The 24,305-nt window shown below is 36.0% G+C and overlaps 1 protein-coding gene across 1 annotated transcript in view; it reads left to right on the top strand.

Moving 5' to 3' along the window:
• ST8SIA1 (ST8 alpha-N-acetyl-neuraminide alpha-2,8-sialyltransferase 1) overlaps window positions 1–22,661 on the top strand; it is a 143,133-nt gene extending 120,472 nt beyond the window's left edge. Inside the window, exon 5 of the mRNA XM_019452202.2 lies at window positions 22,043–22,661. Within this exon, the coding sequence (XP_019307747.1) occupies window positions 22,043–22,529 (487 nt within the window). The 3' untranslated portion in view covers window positions 22,530–22,661. The remainder of the gene's footprint in view (window positions 1–22,042) is intronic.
• Window positions 22,662–24,305: the final 1,644 nt, after the last annotated feature.

Raw genomic sequence — 24,305 nt, forward strand, 5'->3', positions numbered from 1 at the left:
AAGTTCTTCAGTGTCTTTTCTTTCTCTTCCTTTGAATATTAGAGGTTTTGTTTTTGGAAAATTAAAGCTTTTCTAATGTAAATCAGTTCCTGGAATAAAACTATCCAAGTAGAACAAAAAGGGTTTGGTTTTTTTTGTACAATTCTCCTTTGTACAGAGGAAGCCTCTGTTACTAAACATCTATCTCTATCCTGCTTTCCAGCTCAGCATATGCCGTAGAGTAAGACTTACCTCAGAGATTCTGACTTAACTGCCTTACCTCATTACAGGAGACCTCTTTCAGGGAGATGCTAAAAGGTATAGACTAACATATGAAAATAAAATGAACCCAATAACAGATATAAATTAAACTAACTTTTTCCTCCAAATTCATTCTTAATATAAATGTATTTGGTCTCTTATTCTCACACATTGAGATTATAGGGCAGACTGTTAATGATTACAATTATGCGATGTTCTGTTTTTTTTTTAACTTTCTCATTTTTTGAACAGTGGGTGAAGAATGGTGGTATTAGCCATATTTTAGAGAGATAGAAGAATTATTGGTAAAACTTGTTACTCAAAATTCTTGATTAGCACAGGCAGTGACAAAAGACAAAAATGGAAGAAACTGCTATTTGCCCTGCATCTAATATAGGTGTAAATAGGGAAAATGGTTTACTTTAAAGCTGTCGTAATTCACTAACACGTGAATCACAACATGAAATGAAAATAGATGTTCTCTTTGCAACAACTTGTAATATAATTAACTCTTAGGCTCTGTTTTTACCTCGCCACAGAATCAACTGTTTTTGCAGCTTACTGAGGTTTTGTTTGAGGCTGTTTGCAGTTCATGATTAGAAAGAATTGGAGGTGAGATGAAATGAGTGTATAATTAGTTCTTGAAGTTGAAGAGAAAGTGTGAGACACACCTTCTTACCTCCTCTTCTTTGTTATTTTATTCATCTTGCTATTTCTCTCCATCTTTGTTCAACTTGGCAGATAAATAATGGGATCAGTACTAGGGAAGGAAGTGATTTTTGTTCTTTTCTCTCTTTGTATCTCAAACTCTATGTCACACAAGCTTTTGATTGCCTGATGTTGTCTTTCCATTTTTTTTGGCAATATTTTTTTTTATTCCCCTCCTCTTCTTCTTGCCTTTCCTGCCCCCCCCCATTCTTCTGTCCTCTGTGTCTTTTTCCTTTATTCCATTTGCCCTCATTCTTTTTCTTCTTTTTTCTAAGTGATGGTATAAAGTGACCATATTAATAGCATGGATTAGCAGTGTGTGTGTCTGAAAGGACTGTGTACTTCTCCAGGAAGACTGGCATCTTGAGTAAAATCCAGTTTGATGCTGAGAGGTAAATTAAAAAGGGCTGAAGATAGTTGTGCCCAGGGGCGGGCTTGAGATAATATCTCCTCTCCAGTTCTCCATAGCCTGCATGTGATATTTTGGGAATCATGCCATTTCCATATTTCCAGTAGGATGATACAAAAACACTAGAAGTACTAAGAGAAGAAGCCCAAGGTTGCAAAAAGGCAACTATGGATTATTAGGACACCAGAAAGAACCACAGACTTGAGTAGTGGACACCAGCTTGGTGTCCAAAAGAACCAAAAGTACCAGCCACACCTCACAAACATCAGTTCTATACCCCAAGGACCAGATAAAGATCACACCTTAGAGACAGCTGAAGGATCCACCATTTCTGAGGATCCAGAAGGGGGAGCAGCAGGGAGAGAACTTCTGGGAGGGGAAAACCAGTTCTGAAGGAATTTTGCATTTTATTTTATTATTTTTTTAAAAAATGTTTGTTTATTTATTTTGAGATAGAGAGCACAAGTGGAGGAGAGGTAGAGAAAGAGGGAGAGAGAGAATCCCAAGCAATCCCACAACCCATGAGATGATGATCTGAGCTGAAATTGAAAATCAGACACCTTACCAACTGAGCCACCCAGGGGCCCTGGAATTTTGCATTTTAAATGGATAGAGTATTTACCCAAAGACTGTTTTACTTCCAAAGACACTGAGTTACTTTTAATTGATAAATCTAAGGTAATTGATAAATCTTACTAAGCCATTAGTAAGAATGGGAGCCTCAGAACAAAGTGAAGGCAAGGCAGGGGGTGGGAGGAGCTAGACTTTCCTGAATTGTGTGCAGACTTCAATTCTGATGTTAGAGGTGTATGTTAAAGATGGAAATAATTGTGCTAATAGAGGTCAATTCTGAATGGTGAAATGGTTGTGTGATTATTGTTTCATTTGTTCTTCCCTATCTCTATCATTTGACATACATTTATTGAACATTTCCTATGTGTCAAACACATAGTGCTCATCTTTGTGTTCATCTGTATTTCCTAATTTATGTACAATTATACAATTACTATGATTTGATTTTGTAAAGAGGAAAAAATAAAATTAAACATTATTTTAAAATAAGGTCTATCTGATTCTCCTATTGTGGCATTTGAATGATACATGTCCGACTATGTGAATTGTAAACCAGGTGTTGGAATTGACTTCTGTTTCTAAATATATGTTTCAAGATTGGTTAACTATAAAATCCAAGCTTTTCAGGAATCATTTTGTAGAGCTTATACAGAGCTTAATTCCCATGTAAACCTTTCATTCACAATTTTAGACCTACCATGTTGTGAATATATACAAACCTGCATTCTGTTTGGATCTTCAGAAGTAGAACAAGTTTGCCAGTAGCATCATACCCTAGGATACCAAATGATCATTCCCAAAATGGATTAGAAGGGTTCATGTGGAAGTCAAATCTGGTAGTTGATTCTGTTTTTGAAAAAATAATCTCTATCTATAGGAGAGATATTTACCATGCCAAAAACAATGTATCCATGCAGATGGATCACAGACACCCTGACATGGCTGTGACAGCCTGCAAAAGTAGACTTTGCCATTTAGAAGTGGCACATAGTATGAGATATTTCCCTTTGCTTTCCCACAGCTATCAAATACATTCTCTAGTAGCTCTTGCTATTTGTAAACGATTGGTTAATGATGATTCCATTTTTAAAATTTCTCATTAAGAAGCTCCCCAGATTAGTTGCATCTTTTGGCTTGAAATAGCAAGCATTCAATTTGCCAAATCATCCAGCTAAAGGTTGGGTGGGTGAAACATTGTCTTCTTTTATTTCTTCAGATTTAGTCATGGGCTGTACAGTGATATCAAATGTCCTTGCCCTCAATGCTGTGCTGACTCTTATGTGTAGCTGACCACCTCCTCACTCCTATAGATACTGAGGGGAGAAGGATCCCTGCCTTCACACTCTTCCTGCATTTCCATTTTCAGATGAGTTTATGTCACAAAAAAGTAATTCAGCTTATTTTCTAATATTTGAATTGAGAAATAATCAAGGAAATAGACTAACTCTAGAAATACAATAAAATGAATATGCTATGTGATTTAGATTTATGACAAAGATTTTATTGGCAAAAATTTTTAATTAAATATGAATTGAATAATGGAATCTGTCATTAATTAAATGCGATAACTAAAACAAATGTGAAATATATTTAAAATGTTCATGCAAATGCAAATGGTTCCATTAATTACTTTAACAATTACGTTATGGAGGACAAATTCTTTATGGTAAAATAGAGATGATGCATTTTATACTATTTTGGAGAGATCTCATTCTCTTATATTTAGCTTTTTTCTTTTTGACTGTGGAAAAGAGAGATTCTTTGATATTCTTTCTACTCTAAATAAATCTCTGATAAACTATGTGAAATTCACCATTTTCACTGACCCCACATTTATTCATTCTTTGTTATTTCTAAGTGTTCAGTGACAGTTTGGAATATCAGTAATATATTTAGATTTTTCCACAAAAGAATGAAAAATGACAAGTGAACATATGATTACATGCACCTCAGTATTCCAAAAATGTCTGTGCACACACATACTAGCCATATCCTGCCTAGGAAGTGGCTAACTTGCTTGCTTGGAGCTGGTGTTTATTTTTCTAGAGTTTTTTTAAAGCATTGTTTTCTCATCACTTGTCCTTGCAAAGAGAAGAGGAATAATGATGATGATTATGTGATGGTGATGTTAGTGATGATGATGGTGATAGTGATGGTGATGATGATCATGATGAAAGCTAAAAATTAAAAGAATTTTTGTGTGCCAGGCACTATTCTAAGTGCATCACACATAAGAACTCACATAGTCCTCACAGTGACCCTGTAACTAGGTGTTCTTATTATCTCTATATTTTCAGATGAGAAAATTGAGTCATAAAAAGATGGAGTATCTTGCTTAAGATTGCACAGTTTTCCTGCGGAAGAGACTGAATATTCTTTTCAAAGTACCTTCTCTATAATTGGAAGGTTACATATGAGACCATCATCTATATTAGAAATTTTTTTAAAGATACAATTATGTAAAAACCAATGGGCTTCTAAAATCATTCTATTTTTTTTAAATATAAGATTATTGCTTTGTGCCAACATTGTCATATTTTTTTTACTTAAATGGTGATATTCCACCAATTAGAATATAACTCACGTAATTTCATATGTCTCAAAATGAATCAATAGCTGCTTTTAAAGTTCAGTGTGGCTTTTATTTTATACTAATATTTACAGAAATAAATATAATTGCTATTATAAGAAGAACTACAAAGGATGAAATCATAAAAGAACACTTATGGTCAGAAAAACAACAAGCACAATTTTATTTGTTCTAGAAAAAAATGAGATTTTTCTAAATGATTCCTGAGATTAAAAATGATTATATGATTCTAGGAGGGTTGATGTTTGTCAGAAATACCATATTCTGTTTACAAGAAGATGAACTAGTGTCTAATGAGAGATGTGTATTTAAGAATGCTATTCAGTTTCTAATTATCCATTTTCTGGTTTAAGGCAAGGGAATAATTTGCATAAAAACCAGTGAAATAAAATGTTGACGGATATGAATGCAATCAAAAGTATCTTTTATATTATCTTTGTATTCTTGACGGAGAGAATTTTGTGCTTTTTTCTATTGCATATTTTGGAATGAATTAAATGCATTTTGTGACAAAGATGCAAAAATGCTTAGAAATTCATTCATTCCTGTATGTATTTATTCATTACACAATGAATGCCTACACTATGTCAGGCGTAATATTAGGGAACACAAAGATAAAGAACATTAGCCTTTTCTGAAGGAATTCAGTAAAGGAGCCAAGATAATTAAAGAGATGATTTCATAACAAGGTGATAAGTACCTTGATAAAAATGAAATGCTAAAGCAATACAAGTTAGGTACCTAACCCAGGCGTGGTGCCATGGAAAACTTTCTGAAACAGATGCCATGAGCTGAGTCCTGAAAGATTACTGACTTAGCAGGCAAAGGTGGTGTTCACACCAGACAGAAAAAGTAGCATGTGCAATGGCTTAGAGGCATGAGTGGGCATGACCTGTTTGAGGAACATCAAGTAATTAGGTGTGGCAAGGGTAGAGAGTACTGATGAGCAATCAAAAAGAGAGGCTGGGGTTGTAGGCAGGATTATGTCACGAAAGGTTTTGAGTATCCAGATTGCTCAGACAAGCTGAGGACAAGCCATAGAAAAACTGCCTTTTAATGGGTAGTGATGCAATCAAATTGGGACTTGAAACAATTACGTGGGAGCCTTGAGAAGTATGTTTTGGAAACTGAGAGATTAGTTTGGATGCTGTTGTTATGACACACAGGAACGTTGATGATCTGAAATAAAACCATGGCACTGAAGATATGTATTAGTTAGGGTGGGCTAACTGCTGTAACAAAATATCCCAAACCATCATGGCTAAATACAATGAAGTATTCTCATTCACATACAGTGAGGGTGTATGGGGAAGGGAAAGAGTTTTGCTTCATGCTGTTATTTACAAACTCAGACTTCTTCCATCTTGTGGTTCCACCATTTTTCTAGGACTGTAGAATCCTTGACTGTACTCTCTTTATTTTGTGTTGCTGACAGAGGAAGGACTAGAGCAAATATTGAGTATCGGGGAAATTGTAGGGTCCAGTCTGGAAGTGTCCTACAGTGACTGTCCAGAACTTAGTCACATGGCTCTACCTAACCACAAGGGGATCTGGGAAGTAGTCCTTGTGCATGCCTTGGAAGAAAACTAACTGGGTTTGGTGAGCACATGCCAATATTTAACTGTTTTTGACCTGTAGAATTGCCATTTCGTGTGGTTCAGTCTGTACGTAATAGGACTGAGAAATGGGAAAGTAGAATCAAGATGTTATAACAGGGAAACTTAGTAATGAACTGGGTGTACAAACTTCAGGAAAGGGAAGACTCATAGCTGGGTTGAATCATTGGTGGATGGTTGTTCTATTTGTTCAGACTATGGTTGTTACAAAAGATACTGGAGGGAAGAGGATGAGTTTAAGATACTTCCCACTGTTCTCCCCAGCACCTGCTCTCTTATTTTTGTAAGACTTATGCTAAAATATAACTCTGAATAGCAGTATCCCCCACCCTCTTGTTTCCTATCACTCTATTTGATTTTCTTCATGGCATTCCCCACATATTGTCCTTTTTTTTGTTGTTGTTTATTGGCTGTCTGTTATTACCCAAATGAAAGCTATAAGAGAACAGAGACTGTGTCTGTATTTTTCACTGCTACGTCCCACAGTGTGTAGAACAATGCCTGGCACATGATTGGTATAAAATAAATCGTTATTGAGTGTGTCATTGAATCAAAATGGAAATGGCCAGCAGTCTGTTGGTCATAATAAGTGTTAATATTTTTTGAGTGCTTACAAAGGGACAGATATTGTTCTAAATACTTTTCAAGTACCAATTCAATAATAAAACATTCCCATGAACTAGATACAACTAGTGTCTCCTCTATTTTACAGATGAGGAAACTGAGTACATACAGCTTAAGAAACTTGACCAAACTCACATTAGTAAATATTAGAGATGAGATTCAAATCTGGGTAGGTGTTAGGGCTTCAGAATTTTAACCATGATGCTATTCTGCCATGAATGTTAAATAGCTAGACTGGACATGGAAATTAGGAAGCCATTAGTATGAATTTAGATGTGAATAGAGATCAGCCTGTCCTTGAGATTTTTTAAAAAATTGACTTGGAACTCTTATTCTGTGTCTGCCAAAACATTCAATGTTCTCTATAATATTTCAGGAATTTTCATTTGCTTATATTTACATCATCATTGTTTATTCCAGTTACTGTTTCTTTGAATTGCCTTCAGCTTACTTGTCTCCTCATCTCATCTCCTGTGACTGTTCCCCTCTGTCTGCTCCACACCAAGGCAGACATAGATTAAAACTCCCTCTCCTTGATTTATCCAGAATACCATTTCTAAAGGCATTATGGATATGTAGCAAACTTTATAGAAGGTTTGAGGCAAGAGGGGAGTCACTGAAAAACATCAAGCAAAGAATATAAAAAGTGCACATCAGGCATCCCTGTTCTTAAAAATGTTTACCACCCTGTCACTGAGAATGTCCCACTTGTGTGCCATCTAAGTCTAACTTCCTAGGGTGTCACTACTCCTCATTCTTTTCTCTCCTTCTCCCTTCATCTCACCCTTCAGTTCTCCCTGCCTCCAAATTCCTGTTAACAACTTATGCAGAAGAGGTTGCTTATCACTTATTTCCTTTTCTGCTCCCAGGATGTGCTCTTAGGATTTCACCATCAACACGTCAAGCAACATCTACACCTAAACAAAGAGAATTCTTTTTCCACAAGGAACTCTGGTATTTGTTGTTAAAATGTTGTCCACCTCACTACCAGTATGAGTCCCAGTGTAGGTAATGAAAGTGAACAAATCTCGCAGAGGGTACGGGACAATTAAGAGAAAAAGAATTCAGCTACGAATGGAAAGAAAGAAGTCAGGAAGTAGCTATAAAAAGGAGTACTTTTAAGGAAATTTTTGTCTGTTGCTAGTTTTTTATTTCTGGTTAGGGAGACTTGGGCAAGTGCCCATGTTGGGGAAAGGGCCAAGGAGAGGGAATGGATGAAGGTACAGGGAATAAAAAAGGATAAAGTGATCTCTGAAGGTGCAAAAGGGTGAATCCCAGATCACAGGTAAATGAATTTATACAAGACAGGAGAGGTCTGTCTTCCCATCAGAGAAAAGCTACACAGTACAATTGAAAGAGTGTTGAATAGAGACTCAGATTGAGCTGAGCTGGAATCCAGAATCTACATTCTGCATTGGAGCTATGAAACTTTGCTAGAGTACTTAACCACTCTTACCCTAAATTTCCTCAACAGCAGAAAAGGGATAATACCCTCTTCACAGAGTGACCACAAAGCTTAAATAAGATAACGTGCTAAGCAAGAATCTTATAATAGAATTTATTGATTATTTCTGTAATTTGATTATAGGACTTCTGATTCTTATCCCATACTATTGCTAATGTCATAAATAAACAAGAGGCCATGTATTTTTTGGTCTGCCTCAAAGGGATTTGTGATTCCATGGTCTCATCCTCATTTGGAATTTTGAAAAATTTTTGAGAGTTGACATCAAACTTGTTGCCAACAGGCCAAACCTGGTGGCCATAACTTTTTTACCTGGCTGTTACTTTTTTTTTTTCCTTTTTAATTGAAAATCCTTTAGATAAGACATCTATATTCCATTTTCAGATCCACATTTTTATATCTCATACCTGGCCCCTTCACGTATTTCCCCAGTCTGTTTGGCCCCTACACACAATTGAGTTTTCAACCCATGATCTAGATTGATTTCTACTAAAATAGCTCATGCCACAGAATACTTCCACATTACTAAATGTTCCAGGTCACATTTTCTGTCTTTACCTCACTTGGTGTCTTCTTGTCTTTGATCACTGTTGATAAACTTCTATAACGTTTTTCTCCTTCTGTTATTGAAGATTCTTCTGGTTTCCTCTCACCTCTCTGCCAGCCTACCCTTTGCTACATCCTTTGCCTACCATTTAGATGATATAATTTATCAGTGTTTTGCATGTTGTTGCGTTGCTTTTCTGGGTGATCTCATGGTTCAACATGTCCAATATTGGGTAATAATAGGTAATAATTACCTTTAAAGCTACCTTCTCCTATGTGTTACATATCATCATGAAAGGAGCTACCAGAAGTCCAACCCACCCAACCCCCAAAACTAAAACCACTCTCACACCTAGTTGGGATACATATTTAACAACTGGTACAGAAGAATTCACACCAAATCAGAATGGACACTGCCTTATATATTTCACCATTGCTTTCCAGCCAAAGATCAGCCCTGCTTGTCCCAGTCACCAAAGCCAACATTTCCTTCCTTCCCTAAAGCTGAGTGGTAAGACCCTCCCTCACCATTTCCCCCATGGACTAATTACACTCCCTTTTCCCATATGGGTAAAATCTCAACCTTGATCAACTGTAGGTCATTCTTTTATCCTGTCCTGTGCCTCATCTCTAGCCATTCCTAAGGCTATAAAGCTTCACCAGAAGCTTGTTTACATTTCCCTGAAAACCATCTTTCTCACCTCTGTGCCTTTGCATACACCACCACGTCAGACAAAAATACTCTATCTTCCTCAACTTTGTTTGCATAGCTAACTTCCACTCATTCTTCAAAATTCAGTTCAGATATATCCATCTCTGAAAGGCCTATCCTAAATTGCTCTCTTCTTAGCAACATCCCCAGTCTAGGTTGGGAACCTTAACTCTGCAAATATTTTAAAAGTTTGCATTCCTAGGGCATAGTTTAGTATGTACTATGAGAGAATGGAATAGCTGGGTATGATGCATTGTTTGCAATGTGGTAAAATATTTTCCTGTAGAAGAGCCACCCCCATAGGATGAGAAGGTACACAGGAGAAAAGTATTGTGGATCAACACAAAATTAACATTCATTGACAAAGGAAAAGGAAGCAACAGCTGGGTAAACAAACAGCTGCACAAAGAGAGAGAAAAATGACAGTGAATAACCATGAACATGGCAAATGGTCCAAAATATTAGAAAAGCAAGTAAATAATATGAGGAAATGAGTTAACTTACTGGAAAATTGCTGAAACATTTCAACAGGAAGTAAATAATAAGGAAAGTGCTCAAATAAAATTATTATAGAGAGAAAAATTGGAACAAATATTCTGTGTAAAAGAAGTGGACTTTTAATGAAAGAAGCTTAAGTGAAATTAATCTGAACATTTGTGACTTTTTCTACAAATGTGTTTTGTACTGCACAGGGCACATGATAATAATATTAAAAACTTAATGAATAAAATTACCACACTCCTAACTTTTTGTTGTGTTGAAAAGAGTGAACTAGCAATTCATGATTGTTTTACTTTGCATTTATGTGATCACTAAGGAGACTGACCTTTTCAAAGAAAATGTTTAATAACACAAGTAACACATAAATATTTCGCCTTCTAAAGAATGAAAGCATTCCAGACAAAGCTAAAGTTTCCCTTGACCCTCTACCTGCACCCCCACAGCCACTACCTTCCCTAGAGATAACCACTGTTTCCGGCTTAATGTGTATCTGTCCAACATTTTCCCATGCCCTTACACACATAGATTGAAGCATAGAAAATATATATCTTTATCTTGTGTGATAATCCATGATACAAATTACAGTAGTAATTCTGAAACTTTTCTGTTTTTTGTATAACATTTTATTTTGGAAATATTTCTATTTCCATACAAATGAAGCTATGTCGTTAAAAGAATTCCCATATATTATAATATAGATATAACATTATTTGTGGTGGACATTTAGGTTTTTGTTAATTTCCTGCATACTTCAGCAAACATTCATGAATATTTACTTGGTGCCATATGCCAGGGACCATGCTTGGTGTTGTGGATTTAGCAATAAACAAAACCAAGTCCTCCTTGTGGGCATTCAGAAGACACAAATAATAAAAAAAGACATGCATATATAATAAAATGTCATATAGTGATAGCTAGGATGAAGAAAGGCAACAAAGGTGACATATGGGATGGTCAGGAAAGGCTTTTCTGAGGTGCAGTTATTTAAGCCAAGATTTAAGAGATTGTTTGGCAAATACCAAAGGCACCAGCTGAGAAATGAAAGTGCTGAGTCAGAAGGTATCCGTATTGAAAATGCCAAAACATTTTCTGAACTGTTTGTAATAACTCTTGCTCCCATTTGAAGCATAAAAGTACCCATTTCTCACACTCTTTCTACTATTTATTCTCATGTTCCTTAATTTTTACCAATCACATATTGTTACCAATGTGGAAAACTGTTAGTTTGCTGTAGCTTTAATTGGTGTAGTTTTAAAAATTGGCATAAATTTATAACTTAATGCTGGTGAGATTGTACACATTTTCATATGTATATTGACCCTTTGAATTTCTTCTTCTCAGACTTGACAGTTCTGTGGCATTGTCCATTTTTCTCTTGTGTTATTTGTCTATTATTAATTTTTTCAGTGTTATTATTTAACTGTGCCAGAAAAGAGAGTGAAGGGACTGGTTCTTTTTTTTTTTTTAATCTTTATTTTTGAGAGAGAGAGAGAGAGAGAGACAGAGTGTGAGTGGGGGAGGGGCACAGAGAGAGGGAGACACAGAATCTGAAGCAGGCTCCAGGCTCTGAGCTGTCACCACAGAGCCCGATGCAGGGCTTGAACCCACAAACCGTGAGATCATGACCTGAGCCGAAGTTGGACACCCAACCAACTGTGCCACCCAGGCACCCCAAAGGACTGGTTCTTAATAACCATCTCACTTTTGTGTGTGTGTGTGTGTGTGTGTGTGTGTGTGTGTGTGTGTGTTAGACATAACTGACTTTTTAAAAATTTGTTATTTATTTTTACTTTTGTCCAAATTGTTTATTTAAATTCCAGTTAGTCAGCATGCAATGTAACATCAGTTTCTGCTGTAGAATTTAGTGATTCGTCACGAACATCACCTGGTGTTCATCGCAAGTGCCCTCCTTGGTACTCATCACCCATTTAACCCATCCCCCTCTCACCTCCCATCTCACTTTCCAGCTCACTTTCTTTATCAGTACCTTCTTTACATTGGTTTTAAGACATACATATGTGTTCTCTAAATATTGATTTTCTCCCATTTATTCTCTTCTTTTAGGAACTCTTAATACACATGTTTTGAAATTTTTCATACTATCTTCTCTGTCTCTTTATATTTTCCATCCAGGTCATTATGGATAGTGTCTTTAGATTTATCTTTCAATGCATTAATTCTTTTTTTAAAAAAAATTTTTATCGTTTATTTATTTTTGAGAGACAGAGAGAGACACAGTGTGTGAGCGGGGTAGGGGCAGAGAAAGGGGGAGACAGAATCTGAAGCAGGCTCCAGGCTCTGAGCTGTCAGCACACAGCCTGATGTGGGGCTCAAACCCATAAATAGTAAGATCATGAGCTGAGCAGAAGTCGGATGCTTAACTGACTGAGCCACCCAGGTGTCCCATGTCTTTTTGATTCTATAATATCTACTGTTTAATCTTTTCATAAAATGTTTATTTTCAAAGGCTGTCTTTTTCAGTTTCAGAATTTCCACTTGGTTCTTTATTAAATCCACCTGTTCTTTTTGTGTATGTTTTGTTTCATGACTCTGGTTTATGTTGTCAATCTTTAAAAAAATTTTATTCAATTTATTTAAACTAAACACAAACAAACCAACAAACAGTGCATCCATTTCTCCCATCCCCGACCCTTCACCTCTTGTAACCACCAGTCCATTCCCTATATCTATGAGCTTGGGTTTTTTGTATTTTGTTTTTCTTAGGTTCCACATATAAGATCTCTGTTTGACTTACTTCACTTAGGGTAATGCCTTGGGGGTCTCTCCATGTTGTCTCAAATAGCAAGGTTTCATTTTTTTATGACTAAATTATATATTATTATGTGTGTGCATGCGTGTGTGTGTGTGTGTGTGTGTGTCTCAATTACTTTATCCAGTTATCCATTGATATACACTTGAGGTTGTTTTCATACCTTAGCTACTATAAATAATGATGCAAAGAACATGGAGGTGCATATACCTTTTTGAATTAGTGTTTTTGTTTTCTTTGGATAAATACCCAAAGGCAAATTGCTGGGTAGTTCTATTTTTATTTTTATTTATTTATTTTTTTTGAGGAAGCTCTATACTGTCTTCCATAGTGATTTCACCAATTTATATTTCCACCAACAGTACACAAGAATTTTATTTTCTCCACATTCTCATTAACACTTGTTATTTCTTATCTTTTTGATAATGGCCATTCTAACAGATGTGAAGTGATTTCTTATTCTCGTTTTGATTTCATTTCCCTGACAATTAATGATATTGAGTATCTTTTCATGTACCTGTTGGTCATCTGTAAGTCTCCTTTCAAAAAATGTATATTCAGATCTTCTGCACATTTTTTAATCAGAAGTTTTTTGTGCTGAGTTTATAAGTTCTTTATGTATTTTGGATATTAGCCTCATATTGGATAAATGACTTGCAGATATGCTTTCCCATTTAGTAAATTGCTTTTCATTTTGTTGATGGCTTCCTTTGTTGTGCAGAAGCTTTTTAGTTTGATGTAGTCCCACCAGTTTATTTTTGCTTTTGTTGCTTTAGCTTTAGGTGACAGATTGAAAACATCATCACCACGACCTATGTCAAGGAGCTTATTGCCTGGTTTCTTCTAGGAGTTTCATGGTTTAAATGCAAGTCTTTAATTCGTTATCTGTTATTTTTACGTATGGTGTAAGATAGTGGTCCAGTTTTATTTTTTTGCATACAGCTGTTCAATTTTCCCAACACTATTTATTGAAGCGACTGTTCTTTCACCATTATATATTCTTCCTTCTTTTGTTGTAAATTGAACATTTATGCATGGGTTTATTTTTGATATCTTTATTCTGTTTCTTTGATCTAGGTACTTATTTTCATGCTAATACTATATTGTTTTAATTACTCTGTAATATATTTTGAAATCAGAGCATGATGCATCCAGCTTTATTCTTCTTTCTCAAGATTTCCCTGGCTTCTTGGGGTCTTTGATGCTTCTATACAAACTTTAGGATTATTTGTCCTATTCCTGTGAAAAATACCATTATTTGATTTGGTATTTGCAAAATACCAAATATGGTATTTTGATAGGGATTGCATTGAATCTGTATGTTGTTTGAGGGTAGTATAGACATTGCAACTATTATTTCTTTTAATCCATGAGCACAGAATATCTTTCCAATTATTTGTGTCTTCTTCAGTTTCTTTCATAAATGTCTTGTAGTTTTCAATATCGGGTCTTTCACCTTTTTGGTTAAATTTATTCCTAGATACTCCCTTCGTTTTGATACAATTTTAAATAAGATTGTTTTTAACATTTTTCTAATAGTTTGTTATTAGTGTAAAGAAATGCAACAGATTTTTGTATATTGATTTTGTGTCCTGCAACTTCACTGATTTTATTTATTATTTCTAACAGTTATTTGATGGAGTCTTTAGGGTTTATGTAATATCATGTCATATGCAAATAGTGATAGTTTTTCTTCTAACATTCCAATTAGGATGCCTTTTATTTCTTTTTCTTACCTAATTGCTCTAGCCAGGACTTCCAATACTAAATTGAATAAAGCTGGTGAGATTGGGCATCCCTGTTTTATTCCTGATGTTAGAGGAAAATCTTTCATCTTTTCACCATTGAGAATGATATTGGCTGTGGGGTTCTCATATATGGCCTTTATTATGTTGAAGTACATTCCCTCTTTACCTGCTTTTTGAGAGTTTTTATCATAAATGGATGTTGAATTGTGTTAAATATTTTTTCTGCATCTGTTGAGATGATCATGTGGTTTTTATTCTTCATTTGGTTACTGTGGTGTATCATATTGATTGATTTACAAAAGTTGAACTATTCTTGCATCTTCCACCCAGTGATATGCACTTAAGGTTCCTTTGTGTCTTTTCATGACTTGATAAGTCACTTCCTTTTTAGTGCTGAATAATATTCCATTATATGGATATAATACAGTTTATTTATCCACTCACCTTAGCAATTCATCTTGATTGCTTCCAAATTTTGACAGTTATGAAAGCTGCTGTAAGCATGCCTGTGCAGGTTTCTGTGTGGACATGAGTTTTCAGTGCCTTTGGGAAAATACGAAGGAACGTGATAACTGGATCTTATCAGAGTATGTTTAATTTTGTAAGAAACCACTAAACTGTCTTCCATAGTGGCTGTACCATTTTGCATTCCTACCAGCAGTGAATGAGAGTATCTGTTGCTCCATATCCTCACAGGCAGTGTTGTCAGGTTCTGGATTTTGGCCATTCTTCTAGATACCTAGTGGTACTTCACTGCTGTTTTAATATGCATTTCCCTAATGATACACAATGCAAAGCATCTTTTCATATGCTTACCTGTCATCTGTTGAAGTCTTTGGCCCATTTTTTAATCAAGTTGTTCGTTTTCTCATCATTGAATTTAAAGAGTTCTTTGTATAGTTTCGATAACAGTTCTTTATTAGCTGTGTCTTTTGGGCACTTGTTTCTCCCAGGATATGGTTTGTCTTCTCATTCTCGTGACACTTTCACAGAGATGTTTTTAATTTTAATGAATTCCAGCTTATGAATTATATCTTTCAGGGATTATGCCTTTGGTTTTGTATCTAAAATGTTATTGCTATAACCAAGGTCACCTAAGTTTTCTCATTTATATTATAGGAGTTTTATAGTTTTGCATTTTACATTTAAGTTTATGATCCATTTTGAGTTAATTTTTGTGAAGGCCATAAAGTTTGTGTCTAGATTCAACTTTTTACGTGTGGATAGTCACTTGTTTCAGCACCCATTTGTTGAAAACGTTATCTTTGTTATATTGTATTGCCTTCGCTCCTTTGTCAAAGATCAATTGACTATATTTATGGGGTCTGTTTCTGGGTTCTCTGTTCTGTTCCATTGATCTGTCTATTCTTTTGCCAGAACCACATTGTCTTGATTATTGTAGCTTTATAGGGAAGCTTGAAGTTGGGTAGCGTCAGTCCTCCAAGTTTGTTATTCTCCTTCAATATTTAAGAGCGCCTTGGTGGCTCAGTCAGTGAAACATCTGACTTCTGCTCAGCTCATGATCTCACAGTTCATGGATTTGAGCCCCACATTGGGCTTTGTGCTGACAGCTCAGAGCCTGGAGCCTTTTTCAGATTCTGTCTCCCCTTCTCTCTACCCCTCCCCTGCTCATGCCCTGTCTCTCTCTGTCTCTCAAAAAAGAATAAATGTTAAAAAAATTATAATTCCCATTTTTACCAAAATTATACATGTACATAGTTTTAAAATCAATTAGTGTGGCAAAACTTAACATGGAAAGAAGGAAACTCTTGTCTCACATTTTCTCAAGTAATGTTCTAAGAGATTCATCTTCTCTAGTTGATTTTTCTCCTGTTGTGTTTTACTTTTTAAATTTTTTTCAAGCACAAGTGAGAGATATTAATTTATTGATACATATTTTAAATTTATGCTTCAAAGTACTGTAGAAAAATGTAATTACTTTAAAATTCCAAGAGAAAGTATGAAATATATGAAAGTCGACTGTCTCTTGTATCTGAAGTCAGCATAATTTCAAAAACTTAGAGCATTTTGACTTTTCATATGTTTCTTGTTGGACTTTAAAGCAGTGTGCTTAACTACAATTTTTAACTTTTCAGTTTATCTATTGATTTCTTACGGAAAAATAAAGATTTCTCTCTCTTAAAGTGCCATTCACAGCATTCCTCCATTCATACTTACACTTTCCTAACCTCTCAATTAAGATTTATCACAGTTAATTTAATAGTCAGTGCTTACTTTACTTTACTGTTCACATCTGAGACAAAAAGTTTATTTTATGAGTATTTGATATCCTGCTCAATTCTTAATTTTTTTCCTGTTAAGTTTTCTCCAAAGCAAAGAAAGGCTTTCCACTCAACAGTCACTAATTCATCTCCAGACTCCCATTAGAGCTATAAATCTTCTTTCATTACTCTCAACATGTAAGTCTATCAGAGGCACTTTTTTGTTGTTGACACATTCTTTCAGGAAGTGGCTTTTTCCTTCCACTAGAATCTGATTGATAGGCTTCTAGGCTGCTCTGTAGCTGTTTTCCTGAAGATTTCCTTTACCAGAATTCATTAATTATCTTTTTAAATTGCCAATAGCTGTTTCTTGTTACCTAAATATTGTTTTTCGTTTTGTAGCATCCTAGTCTTACTTAATGAATGCAGTAAGCAATTAATATTACTAAACAAACCATTACAGATCTTAAGAGTTTCCTTCTGTCCCTTGAATGATACTGGTTTCCTGTGAGTTCTTTTATTCTTCCATTTTGTTCTCTCTCATAGTGGAGTCTTTCCTTCAGTATCTTCTGATCTTAGCTATCTGTTCTTGTTTAACAACTGGAAGCTCTATGCAGAGACTGAACCTATCACAGGTAGGCTTTACCCTTGGTTGAGAGGGTAGCAAGGTGGTTTTCTTCTGGGTGATTCCCAAATGTCATTATATGTCTTTTCTCTTGGATCAGTGTCAATATTCTACTTAGGAACTATAAGCTTGACTACCAATATTGTATGAGTTGAAAAGAATCCTCAGTTTCCCCTGGGCTGGGCCAGCTCTGGGCACAGAGTCACTGTTCCTCCCAAGAGGCTCATATTCTCTTCATGCTACCCACAGTGATAATTGACCAGTGCAAGATTTTAGGGTTCAATCTACTTGAATGTTCTAGTGTGCATAATCTCAATAATAACCTTGTTGATTTTTCCAAGACACTCAACTTCTCAGTATTTTCTGCCTTTAGGCATGGGGCACTGCTACCTTTTAGAGCAATGCTCAGCAAATTAGCTTATGCCCTGGTGTCTTTCTATAAGCACTTTGTTTTTCAGAGGTAACTCAGATTTGGGGATTCATTGAAGGTTTTCCTTTTTTGTTTTCAAGGTGGATACAGATCTTTAAAAATATATTTTCTTTCATGTCTAGAGATTTGCCGTAAGAGGCAAGAACTGGACCCTTAGCTTTCCTTATTCTATTCAGTTTAAAACTGAAGCTGAAAATTTAACCCTTTTCATTACTTGCAATTCCCTTTGGATCACTTATCCATGCTTTTGTCCATTTTCATGTCAGTATATCAATATCATCATACTGTATAGTAGTATCAGTATTGAGCTTCTGTATTTCTATTTGTTGAAAATATTTTTCAGAGTCATTCCCTTTTTTAAAGTTTATTTATTTATTTTTGAGGTGGTTGGGGAGAGAGAGAGGGAGAGAAAATTCCAAGCAGGCTCCACACTGTCAGCACACAGAGCCTGATGTGGGGCTTGATCTCACAAACCAGGAGATCATGACCTGAGCTGAAATCAAGGGTTAGATGCTAACTGACTGAGCTACCCAAGTGCCCCAGTGTCATCATTCCCTTTTCATTTTAGTTATCTTATTTTCATGGCGATGAAATTTCACATCTTGACATAATCAATTTTGTCAATATTTTCCTTTGTAGAAAGATATTTTACAAATGGCTGATAAATTCACAGTTGTGAATAAACTTTAAATGTTTATCTTACTTATCTTGAATTTTCTTGTCAAATATGAATCTATTCCCCCTTAAAATTTCAAATTGTTAAGTAGTTAGCTTGATATTAATTGCTTAAAATTTCAATGATTTTTGCTTTATTATCATGTATTAAATTTATTTATAAAATGCTGTATTTCTGTATTTTTGTCGATACATTTTTCTATTTCATGCCCATATTCATTATATATTTAATCATTTCTATTTTTAACAATTCATTGGCCAATCTCACTTCATTTTCTTCTTTTTTCAAGTTAACAGTTTTCCATTTATATAGTACACAACTTTGTGAGCTAAGTTGTAAAAATCGAAAGATGAATAGGATTTTCACTTGTCTTCAAGGAAGACACAGTCTTGGAGGGTAGAATCAGTCCATACTAGAAGTTCCAAGAAGACTCCTTTGAAAGCTTAACTTGGAAGGAAGGAATGAATAATTTTTAGAAGGAGAAGTCTGAGTCTTGATGCTTAAGCAGAACTTCACCAAGGCAATGAATGGATGAGCCAAAAGGAAACTGTCATTGTAAAAAATGAGGACAGGTGCACGTACAAGGATGGCTGGAGCATAGGGTGAGGGTATAGAGAGAATCTGAGTATGAGGCTGGAAAGATAAGCTGGAGCCCTACTCTTTATAATTCTAGTTGCATTTTTTAATGTTAGTAAAATTCAAGCCACCCTTGTTAAGCTCTTGATTAGGATAGCATTAAATATATTAGGTGTACCATAAATAAGTATTGAGTTGAATTAAGTTCTTAGATAATGTCATTTGTGGAAGAATGGGGTAGGTAAAAATAACAAAATGGTACATGTAGGCTGGTTCTTTAACATTGACAAAAAATTAAGCCTATAGTAAATTCAAGCTGTGTGTTCTTTTTCGAAGTTAAAACTCAAGGAAGACTGCCCTCTTCAAGAATAATCAGTCAGCTTTAAGGCAGGGAACACAAAATCAATTTCCCTGATTTTATTGGAGCTGTCTGTAATTCTCATTAGTGTGTAGTCCACTACAAAGATAGGGATAAGTTCTATTAGCCAGCAGAGTGATGTGGAATAGGACCCATTCTGCACAGCAATAAGGAGGAAATGGAAGCAGAAAGGGAACCGATAGAAGTAGACTAATTGCTCTAGAATGTTGATATGGTGAAATGAAAATCTAGAATCTAGCTTGGGAACCAGTACAAGCATATGGTGAAGTGTCTCATACTAAGTTCTAACCATGCTTAGAAGATAGAAGGGAATAATTAGGTAGAGACAGAAAGATTAAATGTTTTAAAGAGGGGAGATCCACTTTAGAACATGAGTTCTTTAGAAAGTATGAAACAGTTTGTCCCAAGACACAGAAAGGAAGAGGGAGTTCTTCTCCCTGTTAGAATTGCAATAAGGATAAAATTAGAAGATGTAAAGAAAGACATGTTGAAGATAGATGCAGAGAGCCAGACAGCTTACCCGGATGGCTTTGGTCTTCTAAATAAGTCTATCCACAGGACACCTGCATCAGAATCACCAGGGAGTGAGCATCCTGGGTCACTCTCATCAGAATTACTAAGCACAACTTAGTAGAGTTGGGAGGGAGGAATTTGTGTTGGTCAGGCTGGTCCAGCTCCAGAATATGTTTAAATGTGCTTCCATGGTTTCTTCTAGGATAGAGTGATTCCACTTACAAACCCTGTTACCTCTTTTCTGTTTGTCAGGGCCTAGACAAATTTGCTAAAACAGGCTGCTGAATCAAGGACATGAGGAAAACTTGGGCAATTTTCCTCCTTTGGGAAAATTGCTTAAGGAATACTCCTTTCTTGGCAGGCAGAGTTAATGACACTGATTGCTACATAAAATCCTGTGGATTTATTTACTCAGAATTTTAATTTCACGTGTTTATGATGAAGCCTGCCAACATGTTATGGCTCCATTCTATTCTTAGATGCTTCTGCTCTACCTGCACATAACGTGAGATGGGTGACTGCCCTGTGTGAAAGAAAACAAAAGTGGCAAGACCCTAGTGTAGTTCATTGTCTTTTTTCTCTTTTTATACTTGATCTATGTCAACAACCTCCTAACTGCTCTCCAAGTCACCAGCCTCTTCCTTACCCAGATCACCAGAGTTACCTTTTTTAACACAGACTGACAACTACACAAATGATGAAATATTTGTAATGCAAATAGTAAGTGCTGTGAGTACTCACTGCTGTAAAGTTTCCCCATCGCTGCAGAATGAAGTCCAAACAAATTAGAGACACATGAGGTTTTTTGCAACATGTCTTATCTTCAACCACTACCTCTACCATTCCCATCTCCCACCTTCCAGGGAAACAGAATCCTCATTATTGTGTCAGTACACTTTTACCCTTGCCTATGACCAAAGTGTTTCTTCTAGTTTAGTTGCTATTCTTCATGTTGTTCTCCACAGGAGGTGTGGGACTCAGTGTCATCCCCTGTCTGTAGCTTTCTCAGGCTCCACTCCTCTCCCAAGGCAGGATTAATTATTTTTTCATCTGTATTCCACAGTACTTTATACAAATATCCAATGTTCCATTTAGAACATTATGTTGCACTCATTTATATTTTTGTTCCTGCAATTGGACTTGAATTTTCTGAGAACAAAAATTGGGTCATTAAATTTTTAACTCCCCAGTACCTGACCCATGGGATGTATACCATCAATTTTAGTTGAATGCACTTGAACCAGAGATCCTCTCTTTATTGAACCCAAACTGAAAGAACATAGGAAAAAAGAGTTCTTTGGAGCAAGCAATGTGGTCAACTCTGTCAGCATCATTTGATAGTAGTAACGAGTCTTTTTTTCAGTGTAAAATTATAGTTATAATATTTAAGTTAATCTGAATACTTCTATTATCATAGAATTTCAATGGGAAGAAGTATCTTCAAGGTGGTTCCTTTGATTTGCAGATGAGGAAACCAGTCCTGTGCTTATATCAGATTGGACAAGTAGTTTTTATCCAAATCCTATCCAATAACCAAAAGCCTTTGTGAATTTATGAGTATTAAACCATTTTTACATTCCAGGCAAAAAATTCTGGGAGAACAAAATATACAGTGCATTTTAGTTCAGAGGGAATTCTAGTAAGGAATCTTAATCAGAATTTAAGATGTTAGGTTTGGCAGAAGCCAAGCAACTTGATGAGAGATAATTGGTAAGATGAAGGAAGATTTTAATTTTTTAAAATTTTTTATTTACTTTTGAGAGAGAGAGAGAGAGAGAGAGAGAGAGACAGAATGTGAGTGGGGGAGGGGCAGAGAGGGGGGGGGACACAGAATTCAAAGCAGGCTCCAAGCTCCATCCACACTGTCAGCACAGAGCCCAACCTGGAGCTCGAACTGTGAGATCATGACCTGAGCTGAAGTCAGATGGTTAACCGATTAAGCCACCCAGGCACCCAGATCAAGGAGGATTTTTAAATACAAGTGAAGCATTTTTCATTGTTTTCATGTCCTCTGCCTCCCTCCTGCCGAGATAATGTGAACTATCAGGGCCATCAGAAGAATAGTGGGTTTTGATGAGTTCCTTTTCTTCAGGTTTAATTGACTTCTTCTCTTTAATAGGTTTCAGAATCTGCTGTGGTCCAGGAAGACATTTGTGGACAACATGAAAATCTATAACCACAGTTACATCTACATGCCTGCTTTTTCTATGAAAACAGGAACAGAGCCATCCCTCCGGGTTTATTATACACTGTCAGATGTTGGTGCCAATCAAACAGTGCTCTTTGCCAACCCCAACTTTCTGCGTAGCATTGGAAAGTTCTGGAAGAGTAGGGGAATCCATGCCAAGCGCCTGTCCACAGGACTTTTTTTGGTGAGTGCAGCTCTGGGCCTCTGTGAAGAGGTAGCCATCTATGGTTTCTGGCCCTTCTCTGTGAATATGCATGAACAGCCCATCAGCCACCACTACTATGATAATGTCTTGCCCTTTTCTGGCTTCCATGCCATGCCAGAGGAATTTCTCCAGCTCTGGTATCTTCATAAAATTGGTGCACTGAGAATGCAGCTAGACCCATGTGAAGACACTCCACTCCAGCCCACTTCCTAGGGACCATGGGAAAAGAAAGAACTGAGCCAGGGTATTTTTGTTAGATTTTTTTACATGACTCCAAAAGGAAATGGTCAAGTCGTTTCATGGATTCACATGGGCCACTTGGAAAAACAAAACAAAACAAAACAACTACAAACCCCCGAGAGAAACTCTACTTTGATGATGGCTTGGACGACAAACAAGAAATGAAAATCCTATGAAATATTTTGTAGCAGATTGTGGATTTGCAACTAGTAACACACTGATGGAGTATGGAGTAATGTTGGTGAAACACATTTACATGGTTCTGATCTAGAAGGTGCAGTTCACAAACAAAACAGAACTGTAGCTGCTGAGGCTGAGGAATTAATCAAGGTAGAGTAAAGGAAATGCCAGGGCAAAGTGTTACTGATTATCAACACAATCTGGCTTAAAAAAACCTATTGTATATTATAGAACATAGGTTTTTAAAAAATTAATATTTATTTTTGCCCTATTGAGGGGCAGTGAGTGGGTGATGAGGTAGATTAAAAAAAAAACCTTACTGAGTAATAAAGATACGAAACACTACAGCTAATTATTGTGATTTGTTGAACCAAGTCTATGTTAACTTTAGTCTCCTTCCATTTAAAAAATGTTAAATAAGAATTGCTTCCTCTCCTTTTGTCAAATCTACTTAGACAATGTGAATGAAGCATTGTAGAATTTAGACTGTGTTGGTTCATAGTCTGGATAATGTGAGATACTTTCTCTTCTCAGAATTGAGGGCATAAACTCCATTTTAGGCCTGCATTATTTAAGCCTATTTGTATTATTATGTTATTTCAGTGCAAAAAGGCTGCAAATATGAGTGCATTATTTATTTTAAATTGGCATAATTGTCTTCCTAATTTAATGCTCAGAGATGAAGTAAAGCACAATAATGTAAGGTTTAGTCTGGAAACAGACTGGAGGGCACATCCCTTTTCTATCTACCATTGTATATTATTCACTCCAAGATACATGCAAACAAAACATGCATATATTTATGCACACACACACACATACACACAGGTAAACAAAGCTCATTCCCATACAAGTAGGAAAGCTGAACCCACATGACCTAGTGTGGCAAAATCTGTACCATTGTCAAAGAGCTACAAATGTATATTATGAACTACCCACCTCACCTTGATAAAAGACAGGCCGGCTTACTGCTGTTTCTCATAGTGCTCACACCAGCATCACCCCCAAATGCTTACCCCAAATGAGCAGAATTGTTTTACTCATTCTGACTCTCCCTAACATCTCATGAATGGACCTTGTGTTGAGGGTGGTGACACAAGGCATGATTCATACAAGTAAAGGGATGTGAATTTGTAGATGTTGATTCCCCTGGTAGTAGCAGGTAAGGCTACTCCGAAAGCTTTTTACATCAGCTTTCACACTGCAAACAAACTCTACTGACAGATTACAAGCAGCCAAATGTGTTTGCATGTAAGAGGAAGATAAAAGAGGCCTCTCGTTGTCTTTGTGCTTTGGAATGCCTTAATCTAAAGGGAGACACTAGAAATCACTCTTTTCATTCTTTTAAATGTCACCAGAATGTAGACAAACTATGCCAAAAAGTTCTGCTTCATTTTTAATGGTAGAGACTTAGTAGACCACATAAATTAAAGCAGGTGACAGTTTTTGGTGGGTTAATTTAAAAGATACTGAGTCAACGAAGCCCTTGGAAAAATTCAACATCACTGGAATAGGCAATTTCTAAAGAAGAGTAAATATTGAGGTTATTATAGAAATCAGCTGTTAAAA

Source organism: Panthera pardus, unplaced genomic scaffold (genome assembly GCF_024362965.1).
Source record: "Panthera pardus isolate Hobbes unplaced genomic scaffold, ASM2436296v1 HiC_scaffold_6, whole genome shotgun sequence".
Classification (NCBI taxonomy): Eukaryota; Metazoa; Chordata; class Mammalia; order Carnivora; family Felidae; genus Panthera; species Panthera pardus.